This window comes from Anarhichas minor, unplaced genomic scaffold (genome assembly GCF_050575085.1).
Source record: "Anarhichas minor isolate MPS153535 unplaced genomic scaffold, ASM5057508v1 ptg000003l, whole genome shotgun sequence".
In the NCBI taxonomy this organism is placed as follows: Eukaryota; Metazoa; Chordata; class Actinopteri; order Perciformes; family Anarhichadidae; genus Anarhichas; species Anarhichas minor.
Window position 1 is genome coordinate 4,756,398 of NW_027466449.1, and position 19,439 is coordinate 4,775,836.

The following is a 19,439-nucleotide window of genomic DNA, read 5'->3' on the forward strand; positions in this document are numbered from 1 at the left end:
GAGGTGCAAAGATGCTGATAGTGTTACATTAAGGTTGGGTCACTCTCTGTCATGTAACATATCTTCATTGTGGTCATTTCACTCTGAAGTCTTGAGTGGTCAAAACAGCGTTGCTGCGTTCTCAAAAACATACATTTATGATAATAATATTGATTCTAAGGTCACTTTAAACTTTAAGCATTGTAGTTTTTCTACAAATATTTAAGTGAAGCTATAGGTACTAACAGTGATATAATAATGTCTCTTTTAGTGATAATAACTATTTCAACAGCACCTCAAATAACAATTATTTTAGCAGTTAACACTTGAAAATGACAAGGTAAAAATGTTAACACACACTGGTGTTTAATTTTGACTTCTTCACTTAAGATTTCATTAAACTCTTTTTCTTTTTTTTAAATGAACCAAAACACTGACAACGAGGACGGTCTAGGGTAGATAATGATGAGAATTAATATGAAACATCATTTAAATAATACCTTCTCAACTAAAAAGACAACAGGTTTGAATTGAAATTCAAACACCATCACTAAACCTTAGTTAACGCTGATCTATAGAGGAACCCATAACGTGCATATTCGGATTGATTAGGGAACAATACTGAATGGAAATGCTATTTTCTCTCATTTCATTCCAGCCTATAAATAATGAACAAACAGTTACTGGTTGGTTTGGGTGAACTCACTGACTGTAACTAACCAGTGACCATTTATTCGTCAGCGTGTGTGTGTGTGTGTGTGTGTGTGTGTGTGTGTTCTCACCAGCAGATGGTGCATTTTATGAATCGCTGCTGCTTCTCGTGGAGAGGCGGAGTTTTCCTTTTGCTGCTGTCAACTTGCAGGGGGCGGGCAGCAGGCAGAGGGCAGCAGGCTGGGTCCATCTCATCCTGACTGGAACACAAAACCAACATCATCCACCATCCACCCTGACAAGAACAACCCCTCCCCCTAAAAGAACACAGGGACAGGACCATATTTTTTAATTAAAAAGGAATTCGCATCGAGAGCGGCAAGATGCTGGCCTGCACAGAGATGATCACCATGTGTCTTCAGTCTGCAAAGCACGAACACTTGAGGAAACAGCAGGAGCTTTGCCACAACCAAAATCAAGGCATCTCCCTTTTTCATGATGTAAGTACTCACCGGATTTTGTGATGTTGAAGTGGTATCATAATTCACCCTCTTGGCATTTCTCCTGAGAATACCTTTTAGTTTGGTCAATGCATGCTCGGATCCATATGTAGACGCGTTTTGCTCACGGGTCGTCATATAATTAAAGGCGCAATATGAGTAACACACCGTCCTTCATTCTGCTCTTTATGAATGGTTTTTATTGAACCTCCCATTCACATTGTGCGGGATGTGCAGCAGCCCTGTTATATAATAAAGGTGAGTGCACGCATTCACCAGTGCGTGAATGACAAAAGAGATGCCACAGCACAGTCCTCTGACATACAAATGTTTTGAGTCATTCGACCCGCAAAGCATTACAATGTCGTTGTTTTCATTTGGGTGTTTTATATATTTTTTCCTCATATGATAATGAGGCTCATGACATTGGTTGTACCCTAGATGAAACATGCATATATAAAACATGATATGGTCTGCATTTTGAATGTACAGCCTTCCCTTCACACATCTCCAAACAGAAACACAAAAATAGATGTTGAATTTTGAATTATTTAAGCAGGGTATTGCTTGCACAGTTGACAGAGGACTGGGTTTTCATGCACAGAAATGCTCTCTAGCTGAGCTGTCATGGTTATTCTGCTCTTTGCTACAATATGAAAAAAAACAGCAGGTGATCCCTTCATATAAAAGACTAATACAAAAGCAGTGCATGCAGTATTACAGTATATTCTACACTGCTTTATGTTTGGAGCCTTTATGGCTGTTTTTTGTCTCTGGTTTACTGACTTAAATACAATACAGTGAATTAGCAGCATCATTTCCCAGCCTAGACTCCCCGACAGCAGGCTGTAAATACAATTCTCCTGTTTCCTTGAAGGCAGATTATTGGCCAGCGAGGTGAACATTCGACTGCAGCAAGTACAAATTTGGTTTGAATGCAGTTAGCATCTATTCTTTCCAGTCTAACACCGCAGAACTGTTCTTCTCTGAACCCATTACAGTGACAAATGGATGGTACTTTATTCTTTAACAGCTGCAGAAAGTAAAAGTGTGATCACTGGAGGGCAACTTATCCCACTTACCTGTCATTTGACTGACACTGATTCTTTTTTCTTTTATTCCTCTGTCTTAACAACAAAATAACATTGGTGCTCACACTCATCTGCTCTTTTCTCACTCTAGACAGACTCATTACAGTTTTTTTTCTTTTTTCTTTGGGTGTCTGTCTCTAAGTAAACGTCTGTTTGTCTATTTATATAATTAGACAAGCTGAATGACTCATTGTCTGATTTGACAGTTACTCCTCCTGCTGTAGTTTTATTGTGTTCAGAGTCAGAGAGATAGAAATTACAACCGATCAACCTCCAGGTAGGTAATACTGATCTTAATTGGCTCTGTGGAATGAGCTCAATCAACTCCACCAACCTCCCACCTAACAGCACCAAGGAGGAACAAAGGTCATTAAATCTCCTTTCAGGCTTCACCAGAGCCGATGTTTATTGCTCTCAATTTGTTTCCCAAATTTTATGGAGCAGTTCCCTGTTGGTTTCTTCTGAGGTGTTACAGGATGCTTGCATCAGCACTCATAAGGTTTAGGGAGGTTTAACAGCGATGGCGCAGCCTCCAGGTTTCACGTCATCACCTGCATCCAAAAGTCATCATTGAGCTAAAGGGCCAAACCAGTTGTGTTGCATGGTTTAGTGCATTCACTACAACTCCTTTATACTTGAGACCACTTGAAACCTATTGCCTTTCAACGGTTCGCAACATGAGCCAGTGGCTAGCAGCTAATGGTGCTAACAGCGCTAACAGTGCAATCAACGTTGCCAGTGCTGACCGAGCTAACGGTGTTAAGCTGAGGGGGAAGCGGAGGGTGAGTGTTACGATTCTACATCGATGCTATCGGTCAGGACGACGTTATCAACTTTAACCGCCATATGAGAGTCATGCAGAGCAGCGGCCATGAGCTAACTAGTGGGGCGTGCTCACGTGCACTAACATGCACTAAAAAGCATCGGGGCCGGCCCGGCTGTGTCATTAAAGCAAGGAGAAGAACAAACACAGAGGACATTACTCCACTATATCTTTACATAGTAAATAGTTGTTCGACACTATATTGCTATATGCTCTAAATTTCGTATAGAGAATCTTTAAAAACAAATGATCTGATATTTTGAAACACATGATTATTATTGGTGTTAGTCCCAATAATCAGTCTGGCTCTAGTTTGTGTGATCCTTCACAGTAAACATCACATCTGCATTATTTGTTGTTCATTATTGTTGTTGGAGCCATAATATAGTTTTTGTTGTTTTCTTATGTCTTTGAGGGAAACATGGGGTGTGTACACATGCAGTCCTGACATTGAACAGTGGGTGGCACCTTAACCTAAATGTGCATATATGCAAGTGCCTGGTAATGAGGATCAGGTGTGTGTGTGGACGGGAAGCTAACAGTTTTTGAGCGTGTCAAGGTGTCGTGTCAAGGTGTCGTGTCAGCCGGCATGTCAGTGAGAAGTTTCTAGGTCTTATATTATCCTGTATTCTGTTACGGTGTCATTCATTTGAATAAATGGATCAACGGATCTAAAGAAAGACAGCGCATTGGACATTGAAATGTTTGTGGAACACGCGTCCGAACAAGTTCTCCCGTTCGCCCCCCAGTGGCTTTAAAATGGATATTTGTTAAAGTCACTACAATTGTTTTGAGACTTTTCAAAATGGAAAAATCTGCCAATGAACTGCATTAACGTGCAATAATAGCGTAGCTTTGAAGTAAATAAGAGCAGACTTGATCGTTCACTGTGATTAATTATACGCATACAAATAATCAAGCATCAAGAGTCTGTAAGTGATTTTATACCAAAATGAAAACGAATGGTTGCCTGGAATTTTAGGTGAATGCCTAAAACTAAAGCATGTGTTAGAAAATGGTCAGCAAACATGTTAAATGTGCACACTTGTCCTTATAGTGCACTCTAAAATGAACCATAAAGGCTGAACGCTTTTACAGGTTCCTAAGATATTTATTGTAATCTTTCTTATTCTGTGCACACGCTAAGTATCATTGTTTCTAGATGTCTTTGAGGCTCAGTAGATGGGGGATGGGGGATGAAAGCAGAGCATGTTTATGCCTTCACACTCCGCTGTCCACGAAAGGTGACAGCTGCATGTGAGTGCACTCTGAAGACTCAACCAGACACTGGACTCTATACAGTATGTCCAAAGGGTGATTAAACAGAAAAAAACCACTCTGAAATGAAAGAGGTGCCACTCTGGTCACACACAAAACACTCCACCAGCGGATCTGAGTCATCAGTTCGATGTTACACGGGAGATTAAGTTGAATATATCAGAGATATTTTATTACCGTGTTCACAGCACAACGCAGTTAACACAAAGGACTGTTGCTTCCTGCTTTCGGGTTTTGCACAAATTAAGGCAACATCTTAAACTCAGCACGATGGTTCTCGAGAGAGAAAGAAAACCCATAAAAGCTATTATTCCAAAGCTCCTCACGGGTGCACATAAATGTCAGCTATTCATTTCCTGATATGTCTCTTGTTTCTTTTGTTATTGAAATGTGGAAATTACAGCTCCACCAATGTTTTCCTGTGCATAGAAAAAAACAGAATATGCCAAAAAAAACAGCTCTTTTACAGTTGGATTGCCTCACAGAACTGTTCCTCCTCTTAATTGCGCAAAACTTCAAAAATCGTTGCCGTATGTTGATCCTCGTGATCCTCTCTTTTCATTGCAGATTTTCCGCCGGGCAGACAAAAATGGTGAGTAAGCAAAACATTCAGCTAATTGGATCACAAGGCTAATTAAAACTCAACTACAACTTTGATTGCTGTGTTCAGACAGGTGGCTTGTTTTAGCTCTGAGGGGATTCATGTGAGTCTGGTGGTGGATCCTTTTGTTTCAATGCCATCCTTACGAGATCAGAGTAGGGAGGATATAAATAACCAGGTACAGCTGCATGGTTTTGGTTTTGGGATTTGATTTGATTTGACAGGATGAACTCCTTCGATACTGTCGCTCGCCATGCAACGCTCATCTTAGTGATTTCCAATGATGTATCCTCAGTGAGACGGCAACATATGCAACCTATATATAATCTTGCTATACAGTAAATGTGGCTTCAGTAGACAATATATTTTAGCTCAAAATGGTACCAATTCACTGGAGACTTGCACCTAATGCTATTTAAACCCCCCCCCCCCCCCTGCAGACATGTCACTGTTACATTTGATTAATGTGTTACAGTGTTACATTGAAATCATCTCTTTACTTCAAAGGAAACCCTTCCCTCCCCCTAAATATCTCCTGGAAAAACACAGAACATTCGGCTCTGCATGAAAAAACAGTGCTGACAAACAGGAAGAGGTTTTTGCTCTTAATATTTTATTCATGCACTGCATCTCCGTTTTAATGGAATAGTAAAAATGCAAAACGGGCAAGACATTAATGTAAGTAGAGTATCGACAATCTCTGATCAGTTTCCCCAGGATGACGGTGAATGTGTTACGTAAGAGCAGGAATAATGACATGACTGTCATGAGCAGGGGTCATACAAAAAGGGGAAAAAAAGAAGCAGTTTGTGAATTATGAAAGGGCCCTTAAAAGATGCTTGCAGCTGTTGTGAAGAAGCTGTAGCAGATAGAAAGAAAAGGTGGGTGGATTTTTATTTCTTCAAGTTGGGTTTTACTTGACTTAGAAGAGGAACACTGGCTGAAAACAGAACATAGGTGTGACATTTTAATAGAATAGCCCTCCAGCAAAGCTTTTATTTTGTAGTCTTTGTAGTGAGAAGGCAGATAAAGCAAGCGAAGAGAACTCTGGCGTATGTTTGTGGTAGCTATCTTCCATTTGCAGCCGAGCTCTGCTTGGTTCCTCGTCTACACGAACTCAGTGAGTCGTGCACCCGAGAGGAAAGGGCCTCCTACCAATCAGCACCGAGTGGGCTGCCATGATACGCCTCGAGCACTGCGGATTTACCACATAATGAGGGCTGGCTACCGCACTCTTATTCCTCCACGCTATTGTAATGAGGAATTACAGTTTTTTATAAAGCTATAAAACAATTGCTCGTGTATTCTTGTATGAATACAATAACATGAAGTAGATACCGAAAGCTTTTACTCACCATTGTTGTGCTGAGATTAGTTTCTAATACATTTATGTTGCTGCTCACTGAGCTCAGAGATGTACACAAGGATTTAAACAATGATGTAAGAATCAAAATTTTCACCGCAACTCTGATTTGTCATCTGGAAATAGCAATAACAAGCATGAAAAACACTGATAAGTAAGCAATTATTACTTTGATTGGTTACACTAGCTTTATAATGTGGACCAGTATTGTTTTACTTTATTTAGTTTTATGATATTGAAAAACAGTTTCCATTCAAATGTAAGGTGCATGAGGTAGTTTTGCTTTTTCTCTCTTGACACACAGAAAATAAAAATCACTTTGAGGTTTCTGCGCCACATCCTTGCAGTCTATTAATTAATGCTGTATTCAGTGCAGTAGCAGAGATGATTGTGTACGACTGCAGAATCCTCAAAGGATGCAGTGATGTACAGAAGTGATGCAGCTCTGGATGGAAGAGAGGAACATAATAAATAGTTTGCGAGAAGAAGATATTAATTTGACTGTTTTATCAACACAAATACGCCATTTATTAGTCCAAACTGTTTTGACAGCTGGAATTTGGACAACAATCAGTAATTACTTTCCTTGTTTAAACTTGATATACTGCAGATTAATGAAAGTTAAATGTATAATTCTGAACTTGGTTCACCATGTTTCTCTGTAAGGTGAGTTTATCCACTGTCTACTCTTCGGTCTGTTCTTATCACTCATATCCTCCTGAAACGAACTGTCAGGCTTTATGAACCATTGGTGCTGCTTTGACTTTTAGCATTTTTGGGATTCCCTTCAGGAAATGTGATCGTGGTAAGACACAAGCTTCAACAGGGAGATATTTTCATTGAGGTTGCAGTTAGAGCTGCAGTAGTGTGAAATGAGACAATTAAAACTACTAAACTGCCTCGATTCTGTCGTGAGGTTCTGATTGACCAAACAACCTACAATGCTGTATGATTTTCACTTGAGGAGAGTCTCACTAACCAATTCATTGACTAATCGTTTCTATACGAATTGTCACTAAGTGCCTCCAGAGCCTACTTCTGCACATTCTGATTAAGTGATAACATTTATAAACAAAATCCTCCAGGCCAAGCGCATGCTGCACAGATTACTGTCCTTAAGCTTGTGAGACAAATACTGTCTATATAGCTAGAAGCTCAACCATGTTTCCACTGCTGCTCTGCTCTCTGAGAAACAGCGAACACTTGCATAATGAGCCATCTGAGCTGCACTGTAACTTGCATTCGGGTGTCTAATTGGGTGTGAATCTACACCAAAGCAGTTCTGATGGAGAAGGCTGGAGAATGAGTCAGAGGTCCAACAGATTGTGTTTTCTCCTACATCATGTGGACGTTTGAGATGTGATTGATGGTTCTAATAGCTTTATCTTCCATCTTAGGTTTAACAGAGCTAGACCACAACAAATGATAAGTAAACCCACAGATTTTCATCTCAAGGGTATGATTGATATGTAATGATAAACTAAACTATGTAAAACACTTTCAACTTAAATGCTACTTGTTAAACACAGAATAAAACTTGCCCAAATCAGAAGAAAATCTCTTCTGGAATTTTTTGGCTTACAAGCCTTTGCTGCATCGCGTCCAGAGCCATCCACTGTGTGAGCTGGCAAAAAGTCTAAATTCTTCTTGCAAACATAACAGATGATATGATTTACTGTTGGCGCAGGCCTATCAGTCTGAGCTCTGTTGCCTGGCGGATCCGGGTCTCAAAAGGTTTCTGTGCTTACAGAGCACAGCTGGCGAGATGGAGGCGAGATCTCATTACCGTCTGAAGTTCGTCAGCTAGTGAGCTCTGCTCTGACTACTCAAACTAGCCCTCAACGCTTGTTACCATTTCCTCAGGACCCTGCAGGCCCTGCAGCACACAGACGCTGCTAATCAGAGGCAGACTGTGCTCATCTTCAGCACTCACTTGTCTTTGTGTTTATCCTCTGCTATTAACATACACTGGAATAGGTTGGTTAATGTGCACACTGTGCCTATATGTGATTGTTACAGAATTGTCGAAGAAGAAATTGATTGTAGCGGAAATCAAAACAGTGGGTATATTATTATGCAGTATCAGGTTTCAGCAGTGATCGTGTTGTGAAGCCAAAGTAGCCTTCTAACATTACCTTGAATGATGGAGACATTCTTCATTCAGGTGATAAAACCTTTCAGGCTTCAGCTAGGTGTAATTTTCACGGTCTTCCTTCAGACGACGGGAAGCTGTCCTTGGAGGAGTTCCAGTCGTACTTCACTGACGGTATCCTCACTGACGACCAGATGCAGGAGCTGTACTCTTCCATCGACAGGCAGCAGACTGAGTAAGCTGATCTTCCTTTTGGACGTCCTCCAACTCCGCTGCCATCTGCAGCCCATCCTGCTCTCCTGCTGCCTGGCAGTCAGACATCAACACCTCACTTCAGTGAAGATTATGTCAATATTCCATAGAGAGCCTTAATTCGGGCGTGAAAGCCTCAAGAGTTTACAGCACTATGTATGCACACTGATGAGCACAAATAAGATTGTGAAAGATGCAAAACATTGCCTGTGGCAACGACTCTTGCAAAAACGTTTATTGGAATAAATAACGTCTGGTGTTAGAGCAAAATAAAATACCCAAGAGGAGGTTTTGTGCTGTTTGTGGGCACAACACTGATGGAATAGAAATGAGACATCACTCCTTTGCTGTTGGCATCACTTAAGTATCAACTAATCAAAGTGAAGAATGACCAGGTGTTAGCTACACCCTTTTTTGTGTATTGCCAACTGTTTGCAGTACAAAACAAACAAATAAACACTCTAACTGTGCATTCATTTAAATGTTGAAGGAAACATAATTAAATCCATCATCTTTCTAAATTGTTGAAACCAAAAGATCATATACTACTGACTGAAACAACACTAATATGATCTCCAAGACATCTTGCCTTACTATGCAGTAAATTAATCTTCATTACAGTATATGTAATTGCTATTAATACATGACGTTATACTGCACCTTATGTGCAGTAATAGTGCTTTTAGGTTTAGTTGCAAGTCAGTTGTGCTCCTGTGTTTAGTGCCTTGTCTAAACGCCCCTCAGTAGTGAATATCATTGCACCTTGTTTCAAATAGAAAGCTACAACAAGAAAACAAGAGTCTACAGCCAAGCTAGTGGCCGAGGCTGTGCTTTGAGCTAAATGCTAACATGCAAACATGCCCACAATGACAATGCTAACAATGACAATGCTGTTAAGCTAGTATAATGTTTACAGGTGTCATTTTCACCTTCTTAGTTTCTTACACTAAACACAAAGTACAGCTGAGGCTGATGGGAATGTCATTAGTATTGCAGATCATAAACCAAAGTATTGGACAAATTCAAATTTTGAATTTCTCTATTTAATTAACATGTGTCTTTTTTTCTTCTTCCCATTGCCTTATGTAGCAACCTGGACATAGACAAACTCTCAGGTAACTGTGTGGCATCCTTGCTTCATTTTACTGACTTTGCTAATAAAATCATGTTTTAAACTTTATAGACGGTACATAAGATCGCCTGTATGTACAAAAGCCAAATGCTTCACTGTTTTAACGGTTGCTACTTGCTAAAGCTGTCTGATGATGACCATAACTTTTTCCGTCTTGTTGGTAAAACCACACTTATCAGAGTGTTTATCAGACATTAAGTATGCTCAACAAATCTTGTTCTCCTCCAGAGTACTTCACTCCACATCTGGGGGAATACGTCAACGTCCTGTCTGCTCTGGATAAGCTGAATGTGGCCATTTTGAAGGCCATGGATAAAACTAAAGAGGTGGGTGATGACCTCCACCTCTTTGAAATTTGTACAAGCAAAACATGATTTAAATGTTGCGCGGCATTGTGTTATCCATGTAAACAGCTTTCAGAACACTTTCCGAACAATTTGTAAGCATCCGTTATCCCGCCAAGCATGCAGACTGTCAGGCTGTTTTTTGTTTTTGCCTCAGCTGTCAGTGTGAAACCCCGTCAGAGGTCTTTGAGGTCACTCTGCTATGGCGGGCAGCTATTCAGGAGAAGAGAGAACTGCCCAGCATGACTGCCTCCGCCTGCTATCTGCTCTGCCTCTCCTCACTAACAATACACTTTTAAACATGAGCTCACAGAACCTTACAGACCGAGTTATGCTTTTAAAAAACGGCCTCGTTAGTGTGAGAAACATTGGCAGACGTTTGTGTTTGTAAATCTGCTGGACAGCCAATAATGAGGAAGCAAAGCAAATTATTTTTGACGGTATTGTAGATTTATTGATTGCTATGGATGTCGTAGAACTGCAACATTCATTATTGAATAATCTGTTGGTCATTTTTTTTCTTAAAGTGTTAATTGTGTAGTCTATAAAATGTCGGAAAATCATGACAAATGTGTGAATTTTCCACCTCCTGTAGAGATGTCTTTATTTTACTTGAATTCTCTGACCAACAGTAAAAACAAGATTAAGAGTCTGCAGCCATGCTAGTGGCTCTCTGAGGCTGTATAGGCACAGCAGCACTTTGAGCTAAATGCTAACGGCAGCATGCTGACATGCTCACAACGATAATGCTAACATGCTAATGGTTTGCAGGCATACCGTGATTAAAATCTTAAGTTAGCGTGTAAACTTGAGGCTGATGGGAATGTTAGTAGTTTCGTAGCTACGAAGTAAAGTATTATTTAAGTATAAAATAAAAATAATTGACCTGATGATGCTACTCATGGAAATGTCTAAGGATCAACTTCACTGATTTAACTATTGTGTGTCTTTCGTTGTCACATGATAATACTGATTGCATTGTATCGTTTATTTGACATCACATTAACTATTTTTTTCACATATTCAGTACTTATCAATACATGTTTTTATACATATGGTGTCATGACTTGTTCCGTCCTAATTGAGGAGCTGAAATGGAGATCAATGCAACTTCTTCTCCACCGTTAGGCCTACTTGTTTCCAGCTAATGAGACACAGAATAGCATCAAATCACCAGCCTTGAATTGTGAAACATGCTAACTAGAGCATTATGAAATCCTATTATGAAGCCTGGTGGAGCAGAACAGTACGCTGTATATTCCGTGAGATGTAGAGGGGATTAAAGTGTCTGCCCCCAGACATGCTGGGCTGTAATCATTCTGTTTTAGGCACACAGTCGAGATCAACATGAGAGAACTCCTACTAAGACATAATCAATAGCTCAGCTCACTTTCTTTATGTGGATGCAGGCTTGTTATGAGGTGGTTTTCTGTGATAGCCAGCGACTTTATTCACTGCAGGAAGTTGGCTTTCCTGATGAAGAGAGGGAACATAAGGCGATAGTAGAGCATAGATGACAGTAACTAAGGCTGACAAACCCCACCAGCTGTCCAACTGATCTGACGTCAGATGTCCTCCGCAGAACTGCAACCACAAACATACAACCATTTTATCAAATGCTCTAATCTCCTTTTCTTTCAGTTTCTTTCCCTCTTTGTTAATCCGAGTCTATTATTCACTCAGACGCATGCTTCTCTTTCACTGTTTTATCTGCTTTCTCTGTACATCCATCTTCTCCGGCATTGTCTCTTTCTCTTGTCATTTTCTCTATACCACCATGCCTTTCTACAGCTCATGTATTTTTCATGTTCCTATTAGACGGTCAAAAAGCTTTCTTTGCCCTGAAGAGCAGCTGCCCTTTGAGCCATACTGAGATTCTTATTGCTGAACCAAAGATAAAACTGATCCTATAGCAGTGTCCAAGGGCCACCAAGACACATGTAGCGTTAGGCATGGGTAACATAATGTGTAACACTTTTACATTAACTACAGTTAATAATAAAGCTTCGAAAAACTACGAGTAAAATGATGACCTCATAAGACTGAAATGTGTCGTCTGTGTTGTGGTAGTGCTCCGAGATAACAAGCAAACATCCGCCGTGATTTGACAGATCTTCTGTCTCGTAAATAAAGGGAGGAGGAATTGAGAGAAGGACTGAGGTTCATTACTCGTGAAGTGCAGCGTCTCTGCTGCCGAGAAAACGGAGAGTGTAGAAACAAATATTACAACAAGCTTGGTGGTCATTTTTCAAATGTGTCCCATAGTCATTTTTTCCTGAACTCAATTTTGTTGCACTGCGGGATGCTGTTGATGGTGATGGGGGTCATTATCCACAAAATGTCAGTTTAGCTAAAAAGAACAGCAGCCACTGCACTGAAACCTGGCAAACTGGCACTAGACATAGAATGTTTACCTTTTGCGTGCATTTATTAACTCTGAGTAATCTACACAGTAACATGTTGACTCCAGGTTTCCTTTTTTGTTTTTAGCATTTGGGAATAATGCTATTTTAACTTGGTTCCTCTTACCAAATAACTGCAGTAAGATACCCGTTAAATGAAGATCTTATTCCCTTTTCAAAGGAGGAGTGAGAACATAATCCCGACAAAACACAAACAACCTCAAAAAATACAAGGTTTTCAGTGAATTAGAAGATTATCTGAGAATGAGCAATTTCCATGCTCAAAGCATAACACGTCCCAAGAATTAATTGGCGTCTGGAGTTGCAGCTTTCTTCACAGTTCATATGATCGCTCAAGCTGAAGATTAACAGGCAAACAATCATCATATTAAACAACAACAACACAAGAAACATTACCTTAGATAAGATAAGAATTGAGTGAACAATGAAAAAATGAATATTTTCTTTCCCTCCCTCACATCATGGCTGATTCTTGTCCTTCATTTCTACCCATCCTTTCAGGAGTATCAGGGTTCATCAGTGCTGGGTCAGTTTGTGACTCGCTTCTTGCTGAGGGAGACCTCCACCCAGCTGCAGTCCCTTCAGTCATCAATGGACTGCGCTATGGAGGCGGTTCATGACCAGGACTGTACTGAAAGTCGGATACTGAGGAATCCTGAGGACCTGCCTATCCAGAGGGCGGCCAAACGCCCCGGTCGACGCATCCAGAAGAACATGTGTCTCTCCCCTACTGACCCCTACTCTGGCATGCTCACCACAGGTACGTTTCAGTAACATTGCGATTAAGATGCTGGAGGTAAAACTGATAAGGGCGAACGTTTTAGCAAAATGCTCATGGACTTAAGCCCAGGAGGATACTCACAGTAGGTCATCCAAAACAAAAAAATGCATCACTTTGATATACTGTCGTTGTTCAGACTTCTTGTGTTGTGCTGATGTTGTGTTTCTGGGGTCAGGGGTCAGCGTGGAGCCAGATAACCACTGGGGCTCCCAGATCAACCAATTGGAGCAGCTCATAGACAAACTGGAGTGTGAGGTTTGTACAAAATCAGTTTTTCGACTTTCAGTCTTTATGCTAAGCTAAGCTAACTGTCTGGCTCTAGCTTCATATTTAAACAGACATGAGAGCGGTGTCAATCTTTTCATCTAACTCTTGGCAAGAAGGCAAATTAGTATATTTGCCAAAATGTCTATCTATGCCTTAAAGACATACTGTAGTATTATATTATACTTGTAGGACTCTATGCATTTTTAAGAGAGTTTTAAGTTTTAAGTCTTTTTAAAAAGAATTTAAGCTCTTTAAATGAGCCCCAGGATCACATCAGCCCTATACTGATGTGGTTTACACAAACATGCCTTAGTTTCAATTGTATGTGTTAGAAAGACTAAAATGTTCAGCCAAAAGGTTTGTCTCATGAGGGACAATTGCTCTTTGTGAGGATCAGGTTTAACTACAGAGGCTCAGCTGCTACACACAGAAATGTCAGACCGTGTGAGCCCAACTGTGTGTCTGCAGATACACAGCGTTTGCCCTGCGGTACATGATGTCAGAGGAGATGATTTGTACAAAGTGCATGTGGTTGTTGAGGCCAACAATGCACGCGGTATTGAACTACACAAGCTGAATGTCATCCATAAGTATCAGCCTGTGAATACATGCTGTGCTTCACTCGAATGCTCAGTGCTTCACACAGATATTGATGCATCGGTGCAACCCTGTTGCTCTGGGATAACAGATTAATGTTGAATTTATGGAAATTTACAAAAAGCCACCGGTATTTTGCCTGTATAGGTCTGAAGAAGAGAACAAATAAATTCATGGTGCTCTGGTGGGATTTATTTATTTTTCTTTTTTCATCTGAAATTATAGATGAGGTATTTGCCAAGGTTAGATAACAGCACTGCAAGGATAATGAGTTTGAATAATTATGTTTTCTTATCTTGGCCATGCAGACTAGAATAAAGTGTAACCACAGTTCTCAGGGCTGCAGTGAGGCTGTTGGAGGGTTAATATGAATGTAAAGATCTCTGCCTTGTGAAAGCCAATACTTTGTGACAGACGGTAACCAGAGGCCGTTTCTTTTGCTGGTTTGGTTTAGCCGGTCCTGCTGTATTTCTTGGTCTGCTCATGACTGACTGAAATATTTATGCCCGCTTTTTCAGAGTCCACATCTTGAACCTCTCAAAGAGGACACATTGGCAGGGACGTACAAATCGGTGAGTCCTGCGTGTGCTAAATATATCGGCACACTAGTATGTCAATTGAGATTTTACAAGACATCTTTGCACAGAACCAAACAAATTTTATACGTTATCGTATTTGATTTGTGTATAATATTTTTGAATAGCTGTAATTTCTCAAATGCAATGCACTACAAATCCAAAATGCGCCTTATCTGTTGAGGTTATTTGAAGATGTGATGATGAATCTGGTTTGTTTTCTCTCATCAGAACATACTTCTGGTCCAAAGACAAATGTCTGTGAAGGAGAAGGATGTGGAGCAGTTTCAACAAGCTCTTAAAATCTACACAGATACCACCACCAGCCAGCTAAACAACCTGCAGTATGTCCTTTCGTCTCCCTCGAGATCTCTCTGTGATTTGATGCAGCCACATCAAATTGCTTACATTTTCCCACACATATGGGAGAACCCCCCACTGCCTTCTTTTTCTCTCTGACTCTTTTTATTTTTTAGCGTTTCAGTCCAGAACCTGCCAGACAGATCATGCTTCATCATGTACGAATTTTGGCAGGACCGTCTCTCCTGGATGAGGTAGGATCACGACAACTTCACGGCATGTTCTGAGAATATCACTGCTAAACCAAAATGTGCCCTGCACACCAAGCTGCTCACAGGTTCCCTTTGAAGCATTATTGCGTTACTGAGAAGCAAATGGCCGTCTCATCTGTGTCATCCCTCTTTCCTCTCAGCTACCTGCAGTCGTCCATCAGTAAAACCTTCCAGCGCTGCGTTATCGACTCACTGGAAGAGCCAGAGATGGTCTCCACCATGCTCCTCCCAGGTAGAAACCAGATATCTTACGGAAAGGCTGCTATTTCATGCAGTTAATCTCACACAAATCCAGTTCGATTTGGTTGATATTTTTATGAAATAATGGTAACTATTCTCAGTAAAACTGTGAGAATGATTGAAAATAGCATTGCTGGTGTCTCACACAATAAACACAGCTTTTCAGTTCAGGTTCAAGATACAAAGGATTCTCTTTGTATGTCTTTCTGGGGAAATGATTTGTGGAAACAATAGAATTTAAGTGCTTTATAGGTAAAGAATGCCTTTGATATTAAAGCTGCTTTAATCAATATTATTATATAATAAAAGAGCAGATAACAATATGAAAGGAGTCGCTCATAGTGTTGAACACACTGCAGCTTCCCTCAGTTGTACGGAGCGTTTTAGCTTCTCTCGCCGCATTATTTTGGTTTCTGGACCATAACTTCTATGTTTTGGTTCACTCTTACCGCTCTCATCAGCTGCCCAGCACTGAATGGCAAACAACGTTAGCAACAAGCATGAACATAGTGGAGCATTTAGCGACTAAAGAGCCAGATATTCTCCTCAGAAGTTGGTGGCGAGCAAAACAGAGTGAATATTGGACTTGCGTTCTTCAGGTTCCCAGAAATAAATGTTGCTAATGTTGCTCTGTATCTGCTGGATGTGTAAATAATATGCAACTGTTAGCCAACAAATTCGCCATATCATCTTAAAAGGTGATAATGTGCCAGTGTTGTGTTGACAGCTTGTTTCCACTGCCTCCAAGTGGCCAAAAACAATCTGTTAATGCAGGTTTAATGTGTGAGAAATGCTGAAGTAGATATTGAATTGTAATCTTAGAAGAAATACATGTTGATATTCAGCTTATCTTCCTGTTGTCATTGTCATTTATTTGGCCACAAAACATTGATGCTTAATTATTGTTTCATTTAACAGCCTCTTGGTGGATTATGAACAACAACTGACAGGACAAAGCTGCTGCTATTCAACACAAAAAGCAGGAGGAAGATCTGATTGTGTAATTGTTTTATATTTTTGTTCTTTGATATCCACTTTTTCCCTCATGGCATGACCAGGATTGATTTTGCAAAGCTATGCTCTGAGGTTATAGAAGAGAAGACTGCTCAGATCAGTCAGTCAAGAGTGAAACAAAATGAAAACCTGGGAGAGAAAGATTTAAGGTAATGCAATATTTTTTTGTGTGGTGAGGATTTGTGCCAACATTCATCTAACAGGCACGTTTCTTGCTTCTGATTTAATAGGAACATAAAACATTTGCATGATTTCTTATTTCTCAGTGCTAGTTTATTTCAATCAATCAATCTTATCTTACAATAAATATAATGTCACTGATGCCACACAAATAGAAACACATGAATGACAATTGATCTGTCCATCCATCACTATCCATCACACATTCGTCAGTGCAGACAAAAACAGATATAGCGGTTGGGTTAACCTGCACTTCCCCTTGTTCTCTCTGTGGTATTGTGCTTTGTTGTCTTCTTCAAAGCTTTGCATCCAAGCGTCCTTTTGCTGGTGGGTTAGACAGCAAGAACGATTATGGTCCACATCTAAACTTGTATCATCCGTGTGTCACTCATGCACTTTAGAAGAATATGAGACGTGGACCTAATTGTGAAAAAACGGACATTTATTGTTGACTGTCAGTTGAAAAAGGTAGAATTAACTGCTGTTAGGAGCAGCACTGAAGTGTAGTGAGACATTAGCAGACAATAACAATTGAATAAGTTAGTCTGCAGTTTTCCTGTGCTGTTACTCTATAAATATATTTGAAATAAAACTCAAAAGCCATTGTTTGACACTTGCAGTGTGTAGTCAGTATACAATAAACACACACACACATAGAAGTTTATATTTTAAGTACAGAAATGAAGCAGTTGGGTGTTGTAACATTAGGCAGAAAGTCTATTTAGATTGTGAACTGTAGTTAATGAAAGCTGTAAGTTATTGTTGTAGAATATTGTTAAATGTACAGTATGATAGTACATTGAGCAGTGGTTGCTCTGATAATTTGATGAAAGAATGTGTTTGCTCTTTTTTTTTGAAGTATTTTATCATTTATTTTATGAAGAATATACAGTTGTTATGTGATTGCTATGTTTGTTTTCTGGCATGAAATAAAGTTCATGACTTGTTGATGACATTAAATGATTGTCCTCTTGCTTAAGAAGAGTGCGGTGTTTATAAATTGTGATTAAATAGAAAAGATAATACATATTTATTAGTAAATGAATGGTAAGGTCGACACGGTCCACTGTATTGCTGCCACCTCATGCTGTGTTCATGTTTATTACTGTCTCTAGTTGGCTTCCCCTGGATGTTGTATTCAAAATTGTATTAGAATCCAATTGACATGTAAAACAGCTGTCAAAGAAACTGAAAGAAGAAGAAATTATTTTCCGTCTCCTTTACTGAGTAAGACGGACGGACTCTAAATAAATATAAGCTCATGATATCAGCAGCTGGAACCTTTGAGAAACATCCAAAACATAATGAAAACAATTCAAGCCCACCTTGTGTTGAATCAATCGACTTCGTTTTCGCTGTTCTTTTCGATTCCTTCGACCTTAATTAACTCTAACCTGGAATGTTTAAGCACAACATTTCCACTGCAGTACATTCACAGTCTGCATTTTATGCCTTAATAATATACACATCAGAATATATTTGACTTCACAGCTTCTTTATACCCGAGTGTATATCTCAATACGTAATTTATGTACAATATGATATGAGGATTTCCTCACTTACTCTATATTATTGCATCTGAATAGCCACTTATTTTCCACAAGTGTTATTCAGACATTGAAAATAGGCCAATGTGTTACCTCTCATTGCAGCTGAAAGTAATAGAGTCTCTATAAGTAGAAGTAAATATATGAATCCTATTTACATATATTCTAATAAAACCCAAACAGCTTGAAAGCAAAATCTGTCGTTCCAGCAGGCAGGGAGATATGCAACCTCTCAGGTCCCAACAAAGATGAAAGTAAATGGAAAGGTTTCTCCATGATGTAAACTTAAGGAAGAGAAGATGGAGCAGGCAGGAGGTCTTTTACAGCTGCAGCCTCTCGTGGAGAGAAATGCTTCTGCTGCTTCAGATCTCATACACTAATCCTCCCCTGCGGCTAATTCCTCCTCGGCGACAGTGAAGCTTCTGCCAGGATGTCAAGGCCACAACAACTGACAGCTATGTGGGCTAAGAAAAACATCTTGTATATGTTCCATGTGCATGTATAAGCAGCAAGTCAGCTCTCCCAGAATCAAAGAGGCAATCACTATTCTCTGTGCAGTTTCCTCGAGCTAATTGTCAATTCTACAGCAGACTGAGTGGACACTAACAAATATAAAGTGGTCATAAGAGAAGTCAATATGGTGTGGATTGATTGCCTGTAAATTGGTGCAGGTTGTGGTGTTTGGCACCCATTAGCAGACAAGGCCTTTCGGTCGACGATATTAAAGCACCTGAATGTCGCTACACAGCTATTTCGTCAATTAGGAGCTTATTTACATGTGTTTGTGCTTATGTATGATCAAGAATAAGTGGTTAGAATCGTTGGAGACAGGGTGAGAGGGAATGGACGGACTAGAGAGAAGAAGAAATGGTGTGTGAAGAGACAGGGTCAACTGTCAGGGAACATTGACGCCAAATGGAAGCAAACTCGAGCAGAAAGCCTGAAGCTCCGATATCCTCAACAGACTCACGCACCAGTGGCCAGATCTGCGATGAGCTGTAAGGTAACAGGAGGATGGATGGAGGAATGTGGAGGAGGAGGTGGGAGCTTGGAGTAGAGGATTCAGAGAATGCAGCGATGGGTACAGTTTCATGTCTTCTAGCGTTTTCAGGCCAGCTTCCTGACAGTTTATCAAGG

At 40.1% G+C, this 19,439-nt stretch overlaps 1 protein-coding gene across 1 annotated transcript; it reads left to right on the forward strand.

Annotated features, from left to right (window-relative positions):
• Positions 1-67: 67 nt before the first annotated feature.
• LOC142952686 (N-terminal EF-hand calcium-binding protein 1-like) lies at positions 68-17,715 on the forward strand. Its single transcript, XM_076094563.1, has 12 exons — positions 68-1,130; positions 4,890-4,914; positions 8,505-8,613; positions 9,720-9,745; positions 9,991-10,088; positions 13,031-13,289; positions 13,486-13,565; positions 14,693-14,746; positions 14,981-15,093; positions 15,226-15,303; positions 15,462-15,553; positions 16,480-17,715. The coding sequence occupies exons 1-12, from the start codon at positions 1,014-1,016 to the stop codon at positions 16,506-16,508; spliced, it is 1,080 nt and encodes a 359-aa protein (XP_075950678.1). The 5' UTR covers positions 68-1,013; the 3' UTR covers positions 16,509-17,715.
• Positions 17,716-19,439: the final 1,724 nt, after the last annotated feature.